This window comes from Zea mays, chromosome 9 (genome assembly GCF_902167145.1).
Source record: "Zea mays cultivar B73 chromosome 9, Zm-B73-REFERENCE-NAM-5.0, whole genome shotgun sequence".
In the NCBI taxonomy this organism is placed as follows: domain Eukaryota; kingdom Viridiplantae; phylum Streptophyta; class Magnoliopsida; order Poales; family Poaceae; genus Zea; species Zea mays.
Window position 1 is genome coordinate 13774828 of NC_050104.1, and position 13631 is coordinate 13788458.

The 13631-nt window shown below is 49.8% G+C and overlaps 1 protein-coding gene across 4 annotated transcripts; it reads right to left on the reverse strand.

Moving 5' to 3' along the window:
- Window positions 1-9311: 9311 nt before the first annotated feature.
- On the reverse strand, window positions 9312-13074 carry LOC100383245 (uncharacterized). Of its 4 annotated transcripts, XM_020543780.2 has the most exons (7): window positions 12896-13034; window positions 12748-12817; window positions 12063-12646; window positions 11222-11481; window positions 10807-10902; window positions 10548-10718; window positions 9312-10351 (listed from the first exon to the last, which is right to left on the reverse strand). In XM_020543780.2, the coding sequence occupies exons 3-7, from the start codon at window positions 12472-12474 to the stop codon at window positions 9686-9688; spliced, it is 1605 nt and encodes a 534-aa protein (XP_020399369.1). In that variant the 5' UTR covers window positions 12475-12646; window positions 12748-12817; window positions 12896-13034; the 3' UTR covers window positions 9312-9685. The 4 variants fall into 4 exon arrangements, with proteins under 4 accessions (XP_020399369.1, XP_020399368.1, XP_020399367.1 ...); XM_020543779.2 differs by having other exon boundaries at window positions 12748-13074; XM_020543778.2 differs by having other exon boundaries at window positions 12063-12817; window positions 12896-13044.
- Between the last annotated feature and the right edge of the window lie 557 nt (window positions 13075-13631).

Here is a 13631-nt window from a genome sequence, read left to right on the forward strand (position 1 = left end):
GATGATCTCCCCCAGGGGGAAGGATGACACCACAGTCACCGGATGAGACTCGAAGTAGTGTCGCAACTTCCGCCTCGTCAGGATCACTGCATACAGCAACTTCTGAACTTGTGGGTAGCGGATCTTGGTTTCAGACAGTTCTTCGCTGACGAAGTAAACCGGCCTCTAAACGGGCAATGCATGCCCCTCTTCTTGCCTTTCTTCTTGGCGCCGCGCGGAGTAGACGCCTCGGGAGCATCTTCCGATGGGTGGCCCTGGGGCTGCTTGTCCTTTCGGAAGATAGCTTCGACCGCCTCCTGGCCAGAGGCGAACTTGGTGGCGATGTCCATCAGCTCGCTCGCCCTGGTGGGGGTCTTGCGACCCAACTTGCTCACCAGGTCGCGGCAGGAGGTGCCGGCAAGGAACACACCGATGACATCTGAGTCGGTGACGTTGGGCAGCTCGGTGCGCTGCTTCGAGAATCGCCGGATGTAGTCCCGGAGAGACTCTCCCGGCTGCTGCCGGCAGCTTCGGAGGTCCCAGGAATTTCCGGGGCGCACGTACGTGCCCTGGAAATTGCCGGCGAAGGCTTGGACTAAGTCATCCCAGTTGGAGATCTGCCCCGGAGGCAGGTGCTCCAACCAGGCGCGAGCGGTGTCGGAGAGGAACAGGGGGAGGTTGCGGATGATGAGGTTGTCGTCGTCCGTTCCACCTAGTTGGCAGGCCAGGCGGTAGTCCGCGAGCCACAGTTCCGGTCTCGTTTCCCCCGAGTACTTTGTGATAGTAGTCGGGGGTCGGAACCGGGTCGGGAACGGTGCCCGTCAGATGGCCCGACTGAAGGCCTGCGGACCGGGTGGTTCGGGCGAGGGACTCCGATCCTCCCCGCTGTCATAGCGTCCCCCACGCCTGGGGTGGTAGCCTCGGTGCACCCTTTCGTCGAGGTGGGCCCGACGGTCGCGACGATGGTGCTCGTTGCCGAGGTGGCCCGGGGCCGCAAGCGCGGTGTTGCGCGTGCGCCCGGTGTAGACCGAGGCTTCCCGCATGAATCGGGAAGTCGCGGCATGAGGTTCCGAGGGGTATCCCTACCTTCGGGAGGCAGAGCTCTCGGCCCGTCGGACCGCAGCGCCTTCCAGGAGATTCTTGAGCTCTCCCTGGATTCGCCGACCCTCGGTGGTTGATGGCTCCGGCATCGCGCGGAGAAGCATCGCTGCTGCAGCCAGGTTCTGACCGACCCCACTGGACACGGGTGGCGGTCTGACCCTGACGTCGTTTGCGACGCGGTGTTGGAGACCTTGGGGCAGGTGACGTATTTCTCCGGCCGGGGGTTGGCACGCCCATGCCTGCCCGACGTCCCGGCGGACCGGCTCAAGCGCTCCTGCTCCCTCGTCGAGCCTGGCCTGCGCCCCGCGGACTTGCTCGAGCCGTGGGTCGTGACCCCCCGCCGGAACGGGGACCACAGCTAGCTCCCGCGGGATGTCAGCGCGAGGCACCGGCCTAGGGAGATCACCATCCTCCGGCATGCCGAGATGGTTGCCTTCGGAGGGATCCCCTAGCTCGACGTGGAAACATTCGCGGCTTGGGCCGCAGTCCTCGTCGTCGAGGCTGCGGCTACCGTCAGAACAGTCGGAGAGACAGTAGTCACATGCGGTCATAAAGTCCCGCATGGCACTGGGGTTGCCAAATCCAGAGAAATCCCAACAGATGCTGGGATCGTCATCTTCCTCGGACCCAGAGGGCCCGTAGGTCGAGACGTCCGTCAATCGGTCCCAAGGCGACCGCATACGAAACCCCAGAGGGGTTGCACTCGCCTCAACGAGAGCGCCCGCCAAAGCGAGGTCGCTAGGCGGGTTGAGGCTGAGTCGAAATGACGTAGGATGGGAATCGGTCGGTACCTTTTGGTCGACGAGCAGCGACATAGTCACGTCGGAGACTGATTGCACCGCTGTCTCAGGTACGAGGGCGATGTCCTGCAAGCTCTCCGCGAGCGCGTTGGCGTCGTCCACTTGCTCGGGATTGGCGTGTCGCGGGGGGACGGCGCTCGCCTTCGTCTCAAACACGAGGTCGACGCCCGACGCGCCCCCCGTTGGGGCGCTGGGGACGTCGACTCGCTCTACAACCGACGAAGCGCGGCCTCCTGCTTGGCCTTGGTTGCCCCGCCTCCTCCTCCGTTGGCGGGGGAGAGGACGGGGCGAGCTCGAATGTTGTTCTTCCACCACGCGGGGAAGATGTTGTCGATTCCGCCGCCGACGAACGGGTTGTCGGCCGCCATTGTCGTTGTCGCGCGGCGGTGGAAGGAGTATAATGTCGTAGCTGCCGTCGGAGGACATGAACTCAAGGCTCCCGAAACGGAGCACCGTCCCGGGTCGGAGAGGTTGCTGGAGACTGCCCATCTGGAGCCTGACGGGAAGTTGTTCGTCAACACACAGCAGGCCCCTACCTGGCGCGCCAACTGTCGGCGTTTCGAGACCGGGGGGTCCCTAAGCCGACGAGTGAATGTGCCGCGTGCCCCAGCCCAGATGGGTCGAGCGCGTGGGCGAGCGCGAAGGGGGGAAGCGAGGTGGCCGGAGACGGGCGTGAGAGAGGTGGAAATCCCGCGGCCTTCGTGTTCGTCCCGCGCCCAGGTCGGGTGCGCTTGCAGTAGGGGGTTACAAGCGTCCACGCGGGTGAGGGAAGCGAGCGGCCCCAAGAGAGCGCCTGTCCCGTCCTCGTCCCCGCGCGGCCAACCTTCTCTAAGAAGGCCCTGGTCCTTTCTTTTATAGGCGTAAGGAGAGGATCCAGGTGTACAATGGGGGTGTAGCAGGGTGCTACGTGTCTAGCGGGGGAGAGCTAGCGCCCTAAGTACATGCCGATGTGGCAGCCGGAGAGATCTTGGCACCCAGCTGGTGTGATGTCGTGGCCGTCGGAGGAGCGGCGGAGCCTGACGGAGGGACAGCTGTCGGAGCGGTTGAGTCCTTGCTGACGTCCTCCTGCTTCCGTAAGAGAGCTGGGAGCCGCCGTCGTCACAGAGCTTGCAGGGCGCCATCATTACCTATCTGGCAGAGCTAGCCAGATGGGACGTCAGTCTTGTTCTCTGCGGCCCGAGTCAGCTCGGGATAGGGTGATGATGGCGCTCCCTGTTGACGTGGCTGGCCTGCGCCCTAGGTTGGGCGACGTGGAGGCTCCTCCGAAGCCGAGGTCGAGTCTGTCTTCCCTGGCCGAGGCCGAGTCCGAGCCCCTGGGTCGGGCGAGGCGGAGGTCGTTCGGCAGAGGCCAGGGCGGAGTCCGAGCCCTGGGGTCGGGCGAAGCGGAGTTCGTCGTCTTCTGGGGCTGAGCCCGAGTCCGAGCCCTAGGTCGGGCAGAGCGGAGTTCGCCGTCTTCCGGGACTTAGCCCGAGTCCGAGCCCTGGGTCGGGCGGAGCGGAGTTCGCCGTCTTCCGGGACTTAGCCCGAGTCCGAGCCCTGGGTCGGGCGGAGCGGAGTTCGCCGTCTTCCGGGACTTAGCCTGAGTCCGAGCCCTGGGTCGGGCGGAGCGGAGTTCGCTGTCTTCCGGGACTTAGCCCGAGTCCGAGCCCTGGGTCGGGCGGAGCGGAGTTCGCCATCTTCCGGGACTTAGCCCGAGTCCGAGCCCTGGGTCGGGCGGAGCGAAGTTCGCCGTCTTCCGGGACTTAGCCCGAGTCCGAGCCCTGGGTCGGGCGGAGCGGAGCTTCCTAGGGTGCCTTTGGCAGGACCTGACAGCCTGTCAGTCTCACTCTGCCAAGTAGCACTGCAGTCGGAGTGGCGCAGGCGGCGCTGTCCTTTTGTCAGGCCGGTTAGTGGAGCGGCGAAGTGACGGCGGTCACTTCGGCTCTGCCGGGGGGCGCGTGTCAGGATAAAGGTGTCAGGCCGCCTTTGCGTTAAATGCTCCTGCAATTCGGTCGGTCGGTGCGGCGATTTAGTCAGGGTTGCTTCTTAGCGAAGGCAAGGCCTCGGGCGAGCCGGAGATGTGTCCGCCGTTGGAGGGGGGCCTCGGGCGAGACGGAAATCCCTCGGGTTCGGCTGCCCTTGCCCGAGGCTAGGCTCGGGCGAGGCATGATCAAGTCGCTCGTATGGACTGATCCCTGACTTAATCGCACCCATCAGGCCTTTGCAGCTTTATGCTGATGGGGGTTACCAGCTGAGAATTAGGAGTCTTGAGGGTACCCCTAATTATGGTCCCCGACAATCATAATTTGAGCAATCTTCCTCACTCATTTGGGTAAACATTTTCATATCTCCGGTCATGTGTTGAGTGCATCCACTATCTAACACCCAATGATTCCCTCCCGCCTTGTAGTTTACCTACAAAAGGAAATCAATCTCTTTTAGGTACCCAAACTTGCTTGGGTCCTTGGATGTTAGTGACCAAGGTCTTTGGCACCCAAATAGCTTTCTTTTTGTTTCCAACAATTGAAGTACCAACAAATTTAGCATGAACACCTTTTGCATTATGAGAAAGAACATAACAATGCTCAAAACAAGTGGAGGATACATTTTTGAACTTGGGACAATTTTTCTTAACATGTCCCTTTTTGTGACACTTGTGACACACTTTGTCACATTCTTTCACAAACAATGTCTTTTGCTTTACAAAAGCATTCTTTCCTTTCTTGGGAACATATCCAAGACCTTCACGGTCAAGAGAGCATCGTTGACTTCCCAATATGAAATTCAATTTGGCCTTACCACCATATGCCTTTTCTAGGTCATGAGTTAGAGTGTTTACTCTATCTACTAACACTTCATTCTCAACAATAATTTTTGATTCATCAAGAGCAATGTTATCATTGAGAGAAATTTTGCATTTATCACAAATAGAGTTAGTAGATAGTGATTCACTTGTAATACTATCAAGTAAGTCACAAGTGACTCCAATATCCTTAGTGACAACCTTAACTTCATGCACAATAGATGATTTTTGAGCATCCGCAAGCTTCTCACAATTTTCTTTTAGGTCATTGTGAGAGGTCTTGAGCTCCTCAAAAGACACTTGAAGGTTTTTATATAATTCCTTCAAGGTCTTAAATTTTTCTTTTTCTTTGTGCATGTAGTCATCGGCCTCACCTAACATTCTAACAAGATCATCATATGAATAGCCATCATCATCAACATCATCGATATCATCATCATCTTTTATATCATTTAAATTGGTGATGATTTTTACCTTAGCATCTCCCTTTGCCATAAGACAGTGAGGGGATGAGAAAAGTGAGGGAGCTTCCTTTATGGCAATTCCGGCATTAAGCTTGGATGAGGTGTCATCATCATCATCATCCGAGCTATCATCCAAGTCCCATTCAACTAAGTAGGCTTTGCCATCTTTCTTCTTGTTAAAGTATTTCTTTTTCTTCTTGTCACTTTCATCCTTGCCCTTCTTCTTCTTGCTTGGGCAATTCATGGCAATGTGACCGGGTTCCCCACACTCAAAACACTTTCTATCATTGAAAGCACTTCTTCTAGATGTTTGACCTCTTCTAGGTTGACCTCTCTTCATCTTCATGAATTTATTGAATTTCCTTACAAATAGAGCCATGTCACCATCACTCTCACTTTCATTTTCTTCATCATTACTCTCTTCCTTTTCAATTGCCTTTGAGGCTTTAGCTTTTAGAGCAATTGATTCATTTTTCACCTTCTTTGCCAAACTTAAAGCATCGGCTTGCGACTTCTTAAATATATCTTGAGTGAGAATTTCTCCCAATACTTCGGTTGGAGAAGTTGTAGATAGATCACTCCTTACTAACATTGTCACAATGGTCTCATATTTCTTCGGAAGTGATCTAAGGAACTTGTGAGTGAAATCCACATCCGGTACATTAAAACCAAGTCCCTTGAGTTCATTTACTATCTCATTTAACTAATTGAACATATCGGATACACTCTCATCTTCTTTCATAATAAATTGCTCAAACTTCCCTTTGCACACATATAGTTTGGCACTCTTCACAATTGTAGTTCCTTCATGAATTTCCATTAACTTAATCCAAATCTCATGAGCGGTTGTGAGATTCTTGATACGATTGAACTCATTTATATCAAGAGCATCATAAAAGACATTCATGGCTTGATCATTTGTGAGGATATTCTCATTATCACTAACGGATGGTTCATCTTCTTTCAACACAACAAATCCATCCCTGACAATTGGCCAAATTTTTCCACCCATTGCTTTAAGATGCATTGACATTCTTATTTTCCAATAGTCATAATTATTCCCATCAAAGTGTGGTGGCTTCCCAATGTGCACATTGTTGTTACTAGCCATTTTGTTCCACTCCGGGATGATTAGATCCACAAACAATGGAGTCCTCGACTTTGATACCACTTGTAGGATCTAGGACACCGGCTAGAGGGGGGGTGAATAGGCGGTTTTGACTAAAATCAAAAACACTAGGTAAATTTAATCAATATAACAAGAGGAATAAATTCTCTAGTGACAATAAGTAAACAATGTATGAGAAACAACTGCGGTGATTGAATACTTGAGAAACAATATGCAAAACACTAATTACTTGCAAAGCAATAAGTAATGCAAGAAGGTAGAGACACCGAAATTTATCCCGTGGTATCGGTGATTTGCCGATCACCCCTAATCCACGTTGAGGTGGAATTCAAGCTCTCACTTGCTCCTCTATCAAGTCACGGCTTGATCTTTGAGCCAAGTGGACAAGAAATCACTCAATACCTCGATTCCACTAATGTCACCTTTGCCGCTCCGGCGAGGTAGGCGCAAACCCCTCACAATCAACACCGCGGCTTCTCCACAATCTTCTTGGAGAGCTCGACGGAGACAATCACTCGAGCCGTCTAGGAGGCGGCAACCTCCAAGAGTAACAAGCCAATGACGCTTGCTCGGTGTACCACCTAGTGCCTCAAGAATCACCAAATGATGCAAATGCGCTAGGAACCCTCAATCTCTCACTAGAATGCAATCTCAAACAAAGAGTGTGAGAGAGTGAGTTGGAGGATCACAAATGAGCTCAATGTGTGCAAGGAATAGCCAAGAGAGGTCTCTCACACGAGCTACCCTTCTATTTATACCCCTCCATCAAAATCCAACTGTTATGTGCAAAAAGCACATGTTCTGCGCACACGCGGACGGTCCGCGCCCTAGGGCCGGACGGTCCGCCGTACACATAACGGCTATAATCCCCGTTTGAAAACTATCAGAACTGTCAGAAAAGGTAGGTCCGGACAGTCCGCCCTCCAAGGCCGGACCGTCCTCGACCTGGCAGCATGAGGCACCCGAGCCTCGGTCCAAGGACAGTTAACACGCGCGGACCGTCCGCCTATAAATCCGGACGGTCCGCGACCTGAGATAGTACTGTCCGGACTAGTCCCCCGGACAGTCCATAGTACAAATCAAAGAAATCGCACAGTCCCTGACCAAAAAACATTTTGACACCTGCGGACTGTCCGCCCTGCATGGCCGGACGGTCCGCACTATAATTCAAGGACTGACCCGAAACCAGTCTTCTCTGGACATGACTGTGGACGGTCCGGCCCTAAGGCCCGGACGGTCCGCAGTGCAAAGTAACAAGGTGGCCCCTGAAGTAGACAGTTCTTCGGACCCTCTGGTGGATCGCGGACAGTCCGCCCACAAGGACCGGACGGTCCGCGCATCCAAGACTTTGCAACTTTCAAACTTGTTTTTGAAAGAACTTTTAACTCACGAGATTTGAAGCGTTGTTAGTCCTCATGCAAATGCAACTACTTGATGCTCTATGAGGCACTAAGTTTCACACAGATCAAAGTCATTGACTCCTCTTAATAGTACGGCTATCTAGCCTACTAATCCGGTCAGGTATCTTCTCTAAACTCCTCAAGACCGGCAAAAACAAAACCTATATTATACCTTTGCCTTTATCTGATCCACAACCAATGTTTATGATTCTCCAACATTTCCTGTTTTATGTGGTTCAACCCTGCATTCTCATTTCTTGAAGAATCGTTAGTCCACAAGCAGTTGTCATTAATTACCAAAACATCACCAAAGGGGCCTAGATGATTCACAGTGGGGCAGTAGGTTGGGGAGAAAGAACAAGGTGAAGCACGGGAAGACGAACGGAACGTTCGACGACGACGAAAACGACGACGCACGCATGTTGTGAAACGTCCTCGTGGACGTGCAATAGCCACTGCGTGGGTCGGTGTTGGGGCTGATATCGGACGAATATGAGGAGGAGGCGCCTGCTCCCACGCCCTCTGCCGAGAATGGGATGACGCGAAGGCGGAGGCATGAGGGAGAGAGAAAAGAAGCAAGATGGCGAACGAGGTGGCGGCAACTGAGACGAGGACCATCATTATCGTGCGTAGGTATATATGGCTAAATAGGCCGTGTCTAGCGGACCGGCCCGAGGTACGACCCATTTAATAGTGTCTGGGACAGCCCGGCACGAGCGTCGCGCCGTGCTTGGGCCGTAGTGCCAGCCCGACCCGACACAATTATGTTTTTTTTATTTTACAAAAAAATCGTATATACATATATACAATTTACATTTAATATTAAAAACACCTAAGCATGATGTTATACTGGTTAGATGAACCTCACCTCCTACATTGTTTTTTAACATTTTTCGCTGATTTAACTAAATGGCCCGGCGGGCTAATGGGCTGGCCCGGCACGGTCAGCAGGCCGACGTGCTGTGCTTGGGCCGGAGCTGCGGCTTGCGGGCCCATACTGGGCCGCGCGTTTGGCCATCTATAAGCGTAGGTGTGGTTTGAGACGTAGATGTTGGTTGCGCGGAGGGAACAAGCGTGCAGCAGGTTGATTTGAAATAGATGTGATGAGTTATTTGTAAAAAGATGACGCAAAATAACCGTTGAAACTGATGCTTTAATATAGTAGAGATAGTGACAAACCATGCATCTCATCGCATCACATCATTCCCGATCACACCGCACTGCACTGCTCGTCTCGACCCAATGAGGCGAGCGATCCAACCTCACACAAGTTATACAAAGTCCACCTCTTAAGGGCTCGTTCGTTTTCTCTTCAATCCATGTGGATCGAAGAGATTGGATGTGTTTTCAATTTATAGTAAGTCAAAATCTATACTATTTGTTTTCAAATCTCATCTAATCCATGTGATATAAAAATAACCGAACAAGGCCTAAGTTGGTCAGAGTATTTTAATTGTTTCAAGGTTGTTATTTAAAATTAAATAGCAAAAAAAAACTTTCAAGGTTGTTATTTAAAATTAAATAGCAAAAAAAAAACCCCTATAGATCCCCTTCCATTTCCCTTGTCACCAAATTAACCCCATTTAACTATTATGAGCCATGAAATATTAATTGAATTAAATGGGCTAGCCTATTTAAATCCAACATTTTGAAACGAGAAAAAACAATGTGCTTCAATACTTTGAAACTTTCTTTTATAGTGTTTACAATGCCTGACCGGACGTTGACTAATCTTTCAATTAGTCAACGACTCTGACAACTGTAACATAGCAGCATGTGTGAACTTCATAAGAAAAGTCAAGATTCACACTTAGTAAAGTTTGATCCATTATAGTTTTGGTATATGGGAAATCCAGCTCAAAGCATCCCCAGTATCTTCTCTCAAGCCTTCGCTACCCTGCTGCAAATTCAATGAATTTAACAACGTGAACATCTAAATGAGTATCTATAGTAAACAAATGTCAAAGATTTTTCTAAATTTTATCTATTTGCTCGTGTACAAAAGAAAAATCTCCATATTCAATCCAGTATCAACTCCTGTTGGCAAGAAGTGAAGCTTCATCGTCATCCCGTTCTCCGTCATGGAGAGATTTACCATCGCAAGAATTTCTGTTTGCAGGGAGAGAAGTTAACTCGACATTCTCTACTCGCTGAGCTTCATCATCATCTCCCTCATTCAGCAAATCGGATGGAAGAAGAGTGGAATTCGGATCACTTCTTGGCACCAAGAACAGCAGCGCCAGTGGTAGCAGCCTCATCATATTCCGAATCAAGATTGCGGCCCAGAGGTTCTTGAATTCTGTTCTTGTGATTCTCAACAAATGAAGGAGCAATCCACCAACCCATGATCCAGTTAACGAGCCAATGTTGTCGATGGACATGAGCAATGCGTAGAATGTGCCTTCAATGCCAGTGGGGCAAAGCTTTGAGCTAAGCACTAGAAGAGGCATCCATTTGATACGGTTGATCATTTTGGAGACCCCCTCATCGATCACCGCAAAGTAGTAATCTGGTATCCCCATCTTAAGATTTAGTCGAAGCACCAAGATCAGATCAAGCATTCCTGCCAAGCTTAGCAACAGCTGGCTTGAAAAAAGAAGGCTTCGAAAGGAATGGTCCTTAAGAATATTCTGATAAAGTATAACACCCACAAGAGAACCAACTGATCCAATAGCGAACATGAAGCCAATAAATCCCTGGTGAAATGACATATAGTTAGTTTGACTACGCGTTCAGAAAGAACAATTTTTCAGAAGTACCAAGCTATATTTCCATAAAATGAAATGCCATTCCAAATGTGTCAGGTCTACAAGAATTTTAAGTTCACGAGACCTTTACATTCATGAACAAGTTGCCAAGCATGCATCATAGCTAAATGATGTGTATATGTACCTCATGAAAAGATAACCCTGCGCTTTGGTCCGTGTACCAGAAGAACATTCCTTCTTGGATGTCGACACTCAACGCAAGTGATATGTACATGTAAACACATGGTCGCCATACTTCAGGACATTTCAAAGCTGTTAACATTTTCCCACTTGCTTCTACGAACTTCTTATGGGCCTGAATTTGCCATGCCAGGAAAGAAAAATTAGAGTAATATGAGAGTATATGTGGTCTCATAGAAAACAAGAACAACAACATTCCTAACCTGCTCGTATGGAAAGTTGGGGATATGAACCTCCTTTAGCAGAGTTCCGGATAAAATTACCAAGGCAGAGGGTATGGTTAACAGGCCAAGGGCACCCTTGAGAAAGGCAAGATTTATCCATTATCAGATACCAACACCATATGCATTTTGAAAGGAAGAAAAATATGCCAGCACCATCCAAGTAATGGTAACTGTCAGTCTAATTTACATTTGACAAGTCACAGAAAAGAGAAGCAGTACAAGTAAAGTTGACTGATTATTATGCAGAAAAAATGCATCGGATGAAATTACTTCGAATTAGATTAAGATGAAGATATCCAGGGGTTCTAATTCTAGCAGTGATAAATGCACATCAAAGAAATTTCAAAAGCACGAAACTCAAACAAATCTTAAGAGATGAACTAGTGATACTCACTTGAGCCCCTATTGCATGAACAAGAAAACCACTTATTGAGAATCCGATAAGACCTCCAACAGATGAACAGAATCCATTTAAGCTTATCATATCAGCAGCAAGATGAGGGTACACTATACTGTTTTCTGCCACGCAAGCATCTATAGTAACATCAGCTATCGCCACGCTAGCGCTTCCGGTCATCAATGCCAACAAAGCGAACAATGCATGAAGCTTGCTGTGGAGAGCGAGTATAAGCATTGCAATCACTCCGATGAAGCCTGCATACTCCTCAAAAACAGGGAGGGAACAAAACAAACAAAATACTCATTTTCTATTTATGCTTTTACTAAATGAAGCTTATTCTCCTATCAAGAGAATAGTAGTAGTAGTATGAATGCCATTGTTAGCGAACAATGGCTCATTTTGGCTTATGCTGTTTGCTGCAAAGCTTGTTTTTTCAAAATAAATGCACCTACACAGTCACATTGATTCCTTCCTACTAGCTATTTGGTACTCCTCCATGCAGTTAATGAATCAAAATTAAGATGTACTGAACTAATCATCATTTTAAAACAAGTTTTTTTAATGATTTAGTTTGGATCTTATGCTGCACCTACTAGATGTAAAGTCAACTAGTGCATAGCCATTAGCTAATAGGCATGTTTGATGCTCATTGCCGTTGACACGTTTTGTCACTACTTTTCAGGATTACGAGTCATCTAACTTTACTTGCACTCCTACATTTCCGCAAGATATTTTTCAGTCCTAAAGTTCCTACCAAATTGAACGAGGAACACTGGTTTTCCAGAAATCAGGACCCAGGAGCGTCTCTAACCAAAAACCAACACATGCTCCTCACCTGCAAGAATAAAGTAGGGCCGGCGGCGGTATCCGGCAACGGGGAGCACGTCGGTGAGCAGGCCCCAGAGCGGCTTGACCATCCAGGGGATGGACGTGACGCCCTGGTACACCTGCGCCACCGACGGCTGCACCCGCTGCACGTCCTTCCAGTAGTAGTCGGACGCGACGCGCGAGATGCCGCCACCGAGGCCCTGGCTGATGCCGTACGTGGCCACCACGCCGAAGACGAAGCTCCAGTGCAGTTCCCTGGCCAGCATCCGGAACCACGCCACCGGCGACGTTGGGGGGCTGCCGTGGCCATGGCCGTCGCCCTCGGCCACCTTAGCTGGCGATCCCGGGGCCTCCTCGATGAAGACATTGGTGTCCCTCTCCTTGTCCTCGGCGAGGTCGGGGGCCGGCTGCGGCGACATTTCCGTGGTCGCTTGTGCTGTCGCGCGCGAGATCTCCTATGGCCCGCAGCCCGCTAGGAGACTGCAACAGAGCTCGGATTTCTTCACTGGGCTTTACCGAACCTCTCCATGATCCGGATAATGGATGCTCGATGCTCCAGGCACAGATTTGGGGTTTCTTGGATTCTACGCACTGTGGGAAGCGACAGCAAGATCGGAGCTGGGTGAGGTAGGTGCGTCTGTATCGTATCGATCCAGAAAGTCTTGAAAAAACCAAGAGAGTGTCAAGCTAACCGCTCCTGAAGGTATCAATCAGATCAAAAGTTTGCTCGAACCTTTTGTTACAATCTGAACTTGGGATAAACTGGCAAAAGAAATGGAGAAAAATGTCAAGAAAAATTTTTGGCAGGCGAATGGTGCCCAATGGCTTCCAAAAACACACCACTGGGCATCGAGACATGAATGGGGTTAGCTGCAGACATCAGGTACAAGTGGACTATAAACAAGAACAGCGTGAAGTAAAAAAAGTTGCACGAGATCGAAGTCCTAAGAAATTGGGAGATTCCTTCGGCAGGTTAGCCGTTTGACCTTTTGTTTAATTGGTTTTAAAAACGGTGAGCTGGCTCGCTAGCTGACAGCAGCATGGACAAAGAGTGCCTGTCGTGTGGGCCCCTGATACCGGGCCAGCCTTGTGCGGTGGGTCGTGTACTAGTGCAGTTGGGTAGCCTTGCTGCGTGACGTCAGAGTGGTACGAGTACGACAGGGATAGTTAGCTAATCGGCTAGAGCATCTCCAGCAAAATTCCTGCTTAACACTATACTGTCGCTGTTTGGCATAGTTCTGGAGCGGAACTCCAACCCGGTTACCCGCACTAATGACTAATTTGGTGACAAGAGGATCACGGGAGGATTGGAGAGGATTGAGGGGGAAATAAACTAATTTCCCCCTCAATTCCCTCTGATCCCCCCGTGATCCCTTCTCACCAAATCAGTCCAAACACTTCGGCTTTAAACAAAAAACTCTACATAGTTTCTAAAACTATAGTAAAAAACCGGAGTGCCTTTTTACCTACTTCAAAAACAACTAAAAACAAACTAGACATAAAGCTTACAAGTATATTTACATGATTGATTCTTTCTTTCTCCTGTAACCTTTCTCTTCTCCTCCTCGCACTTTCT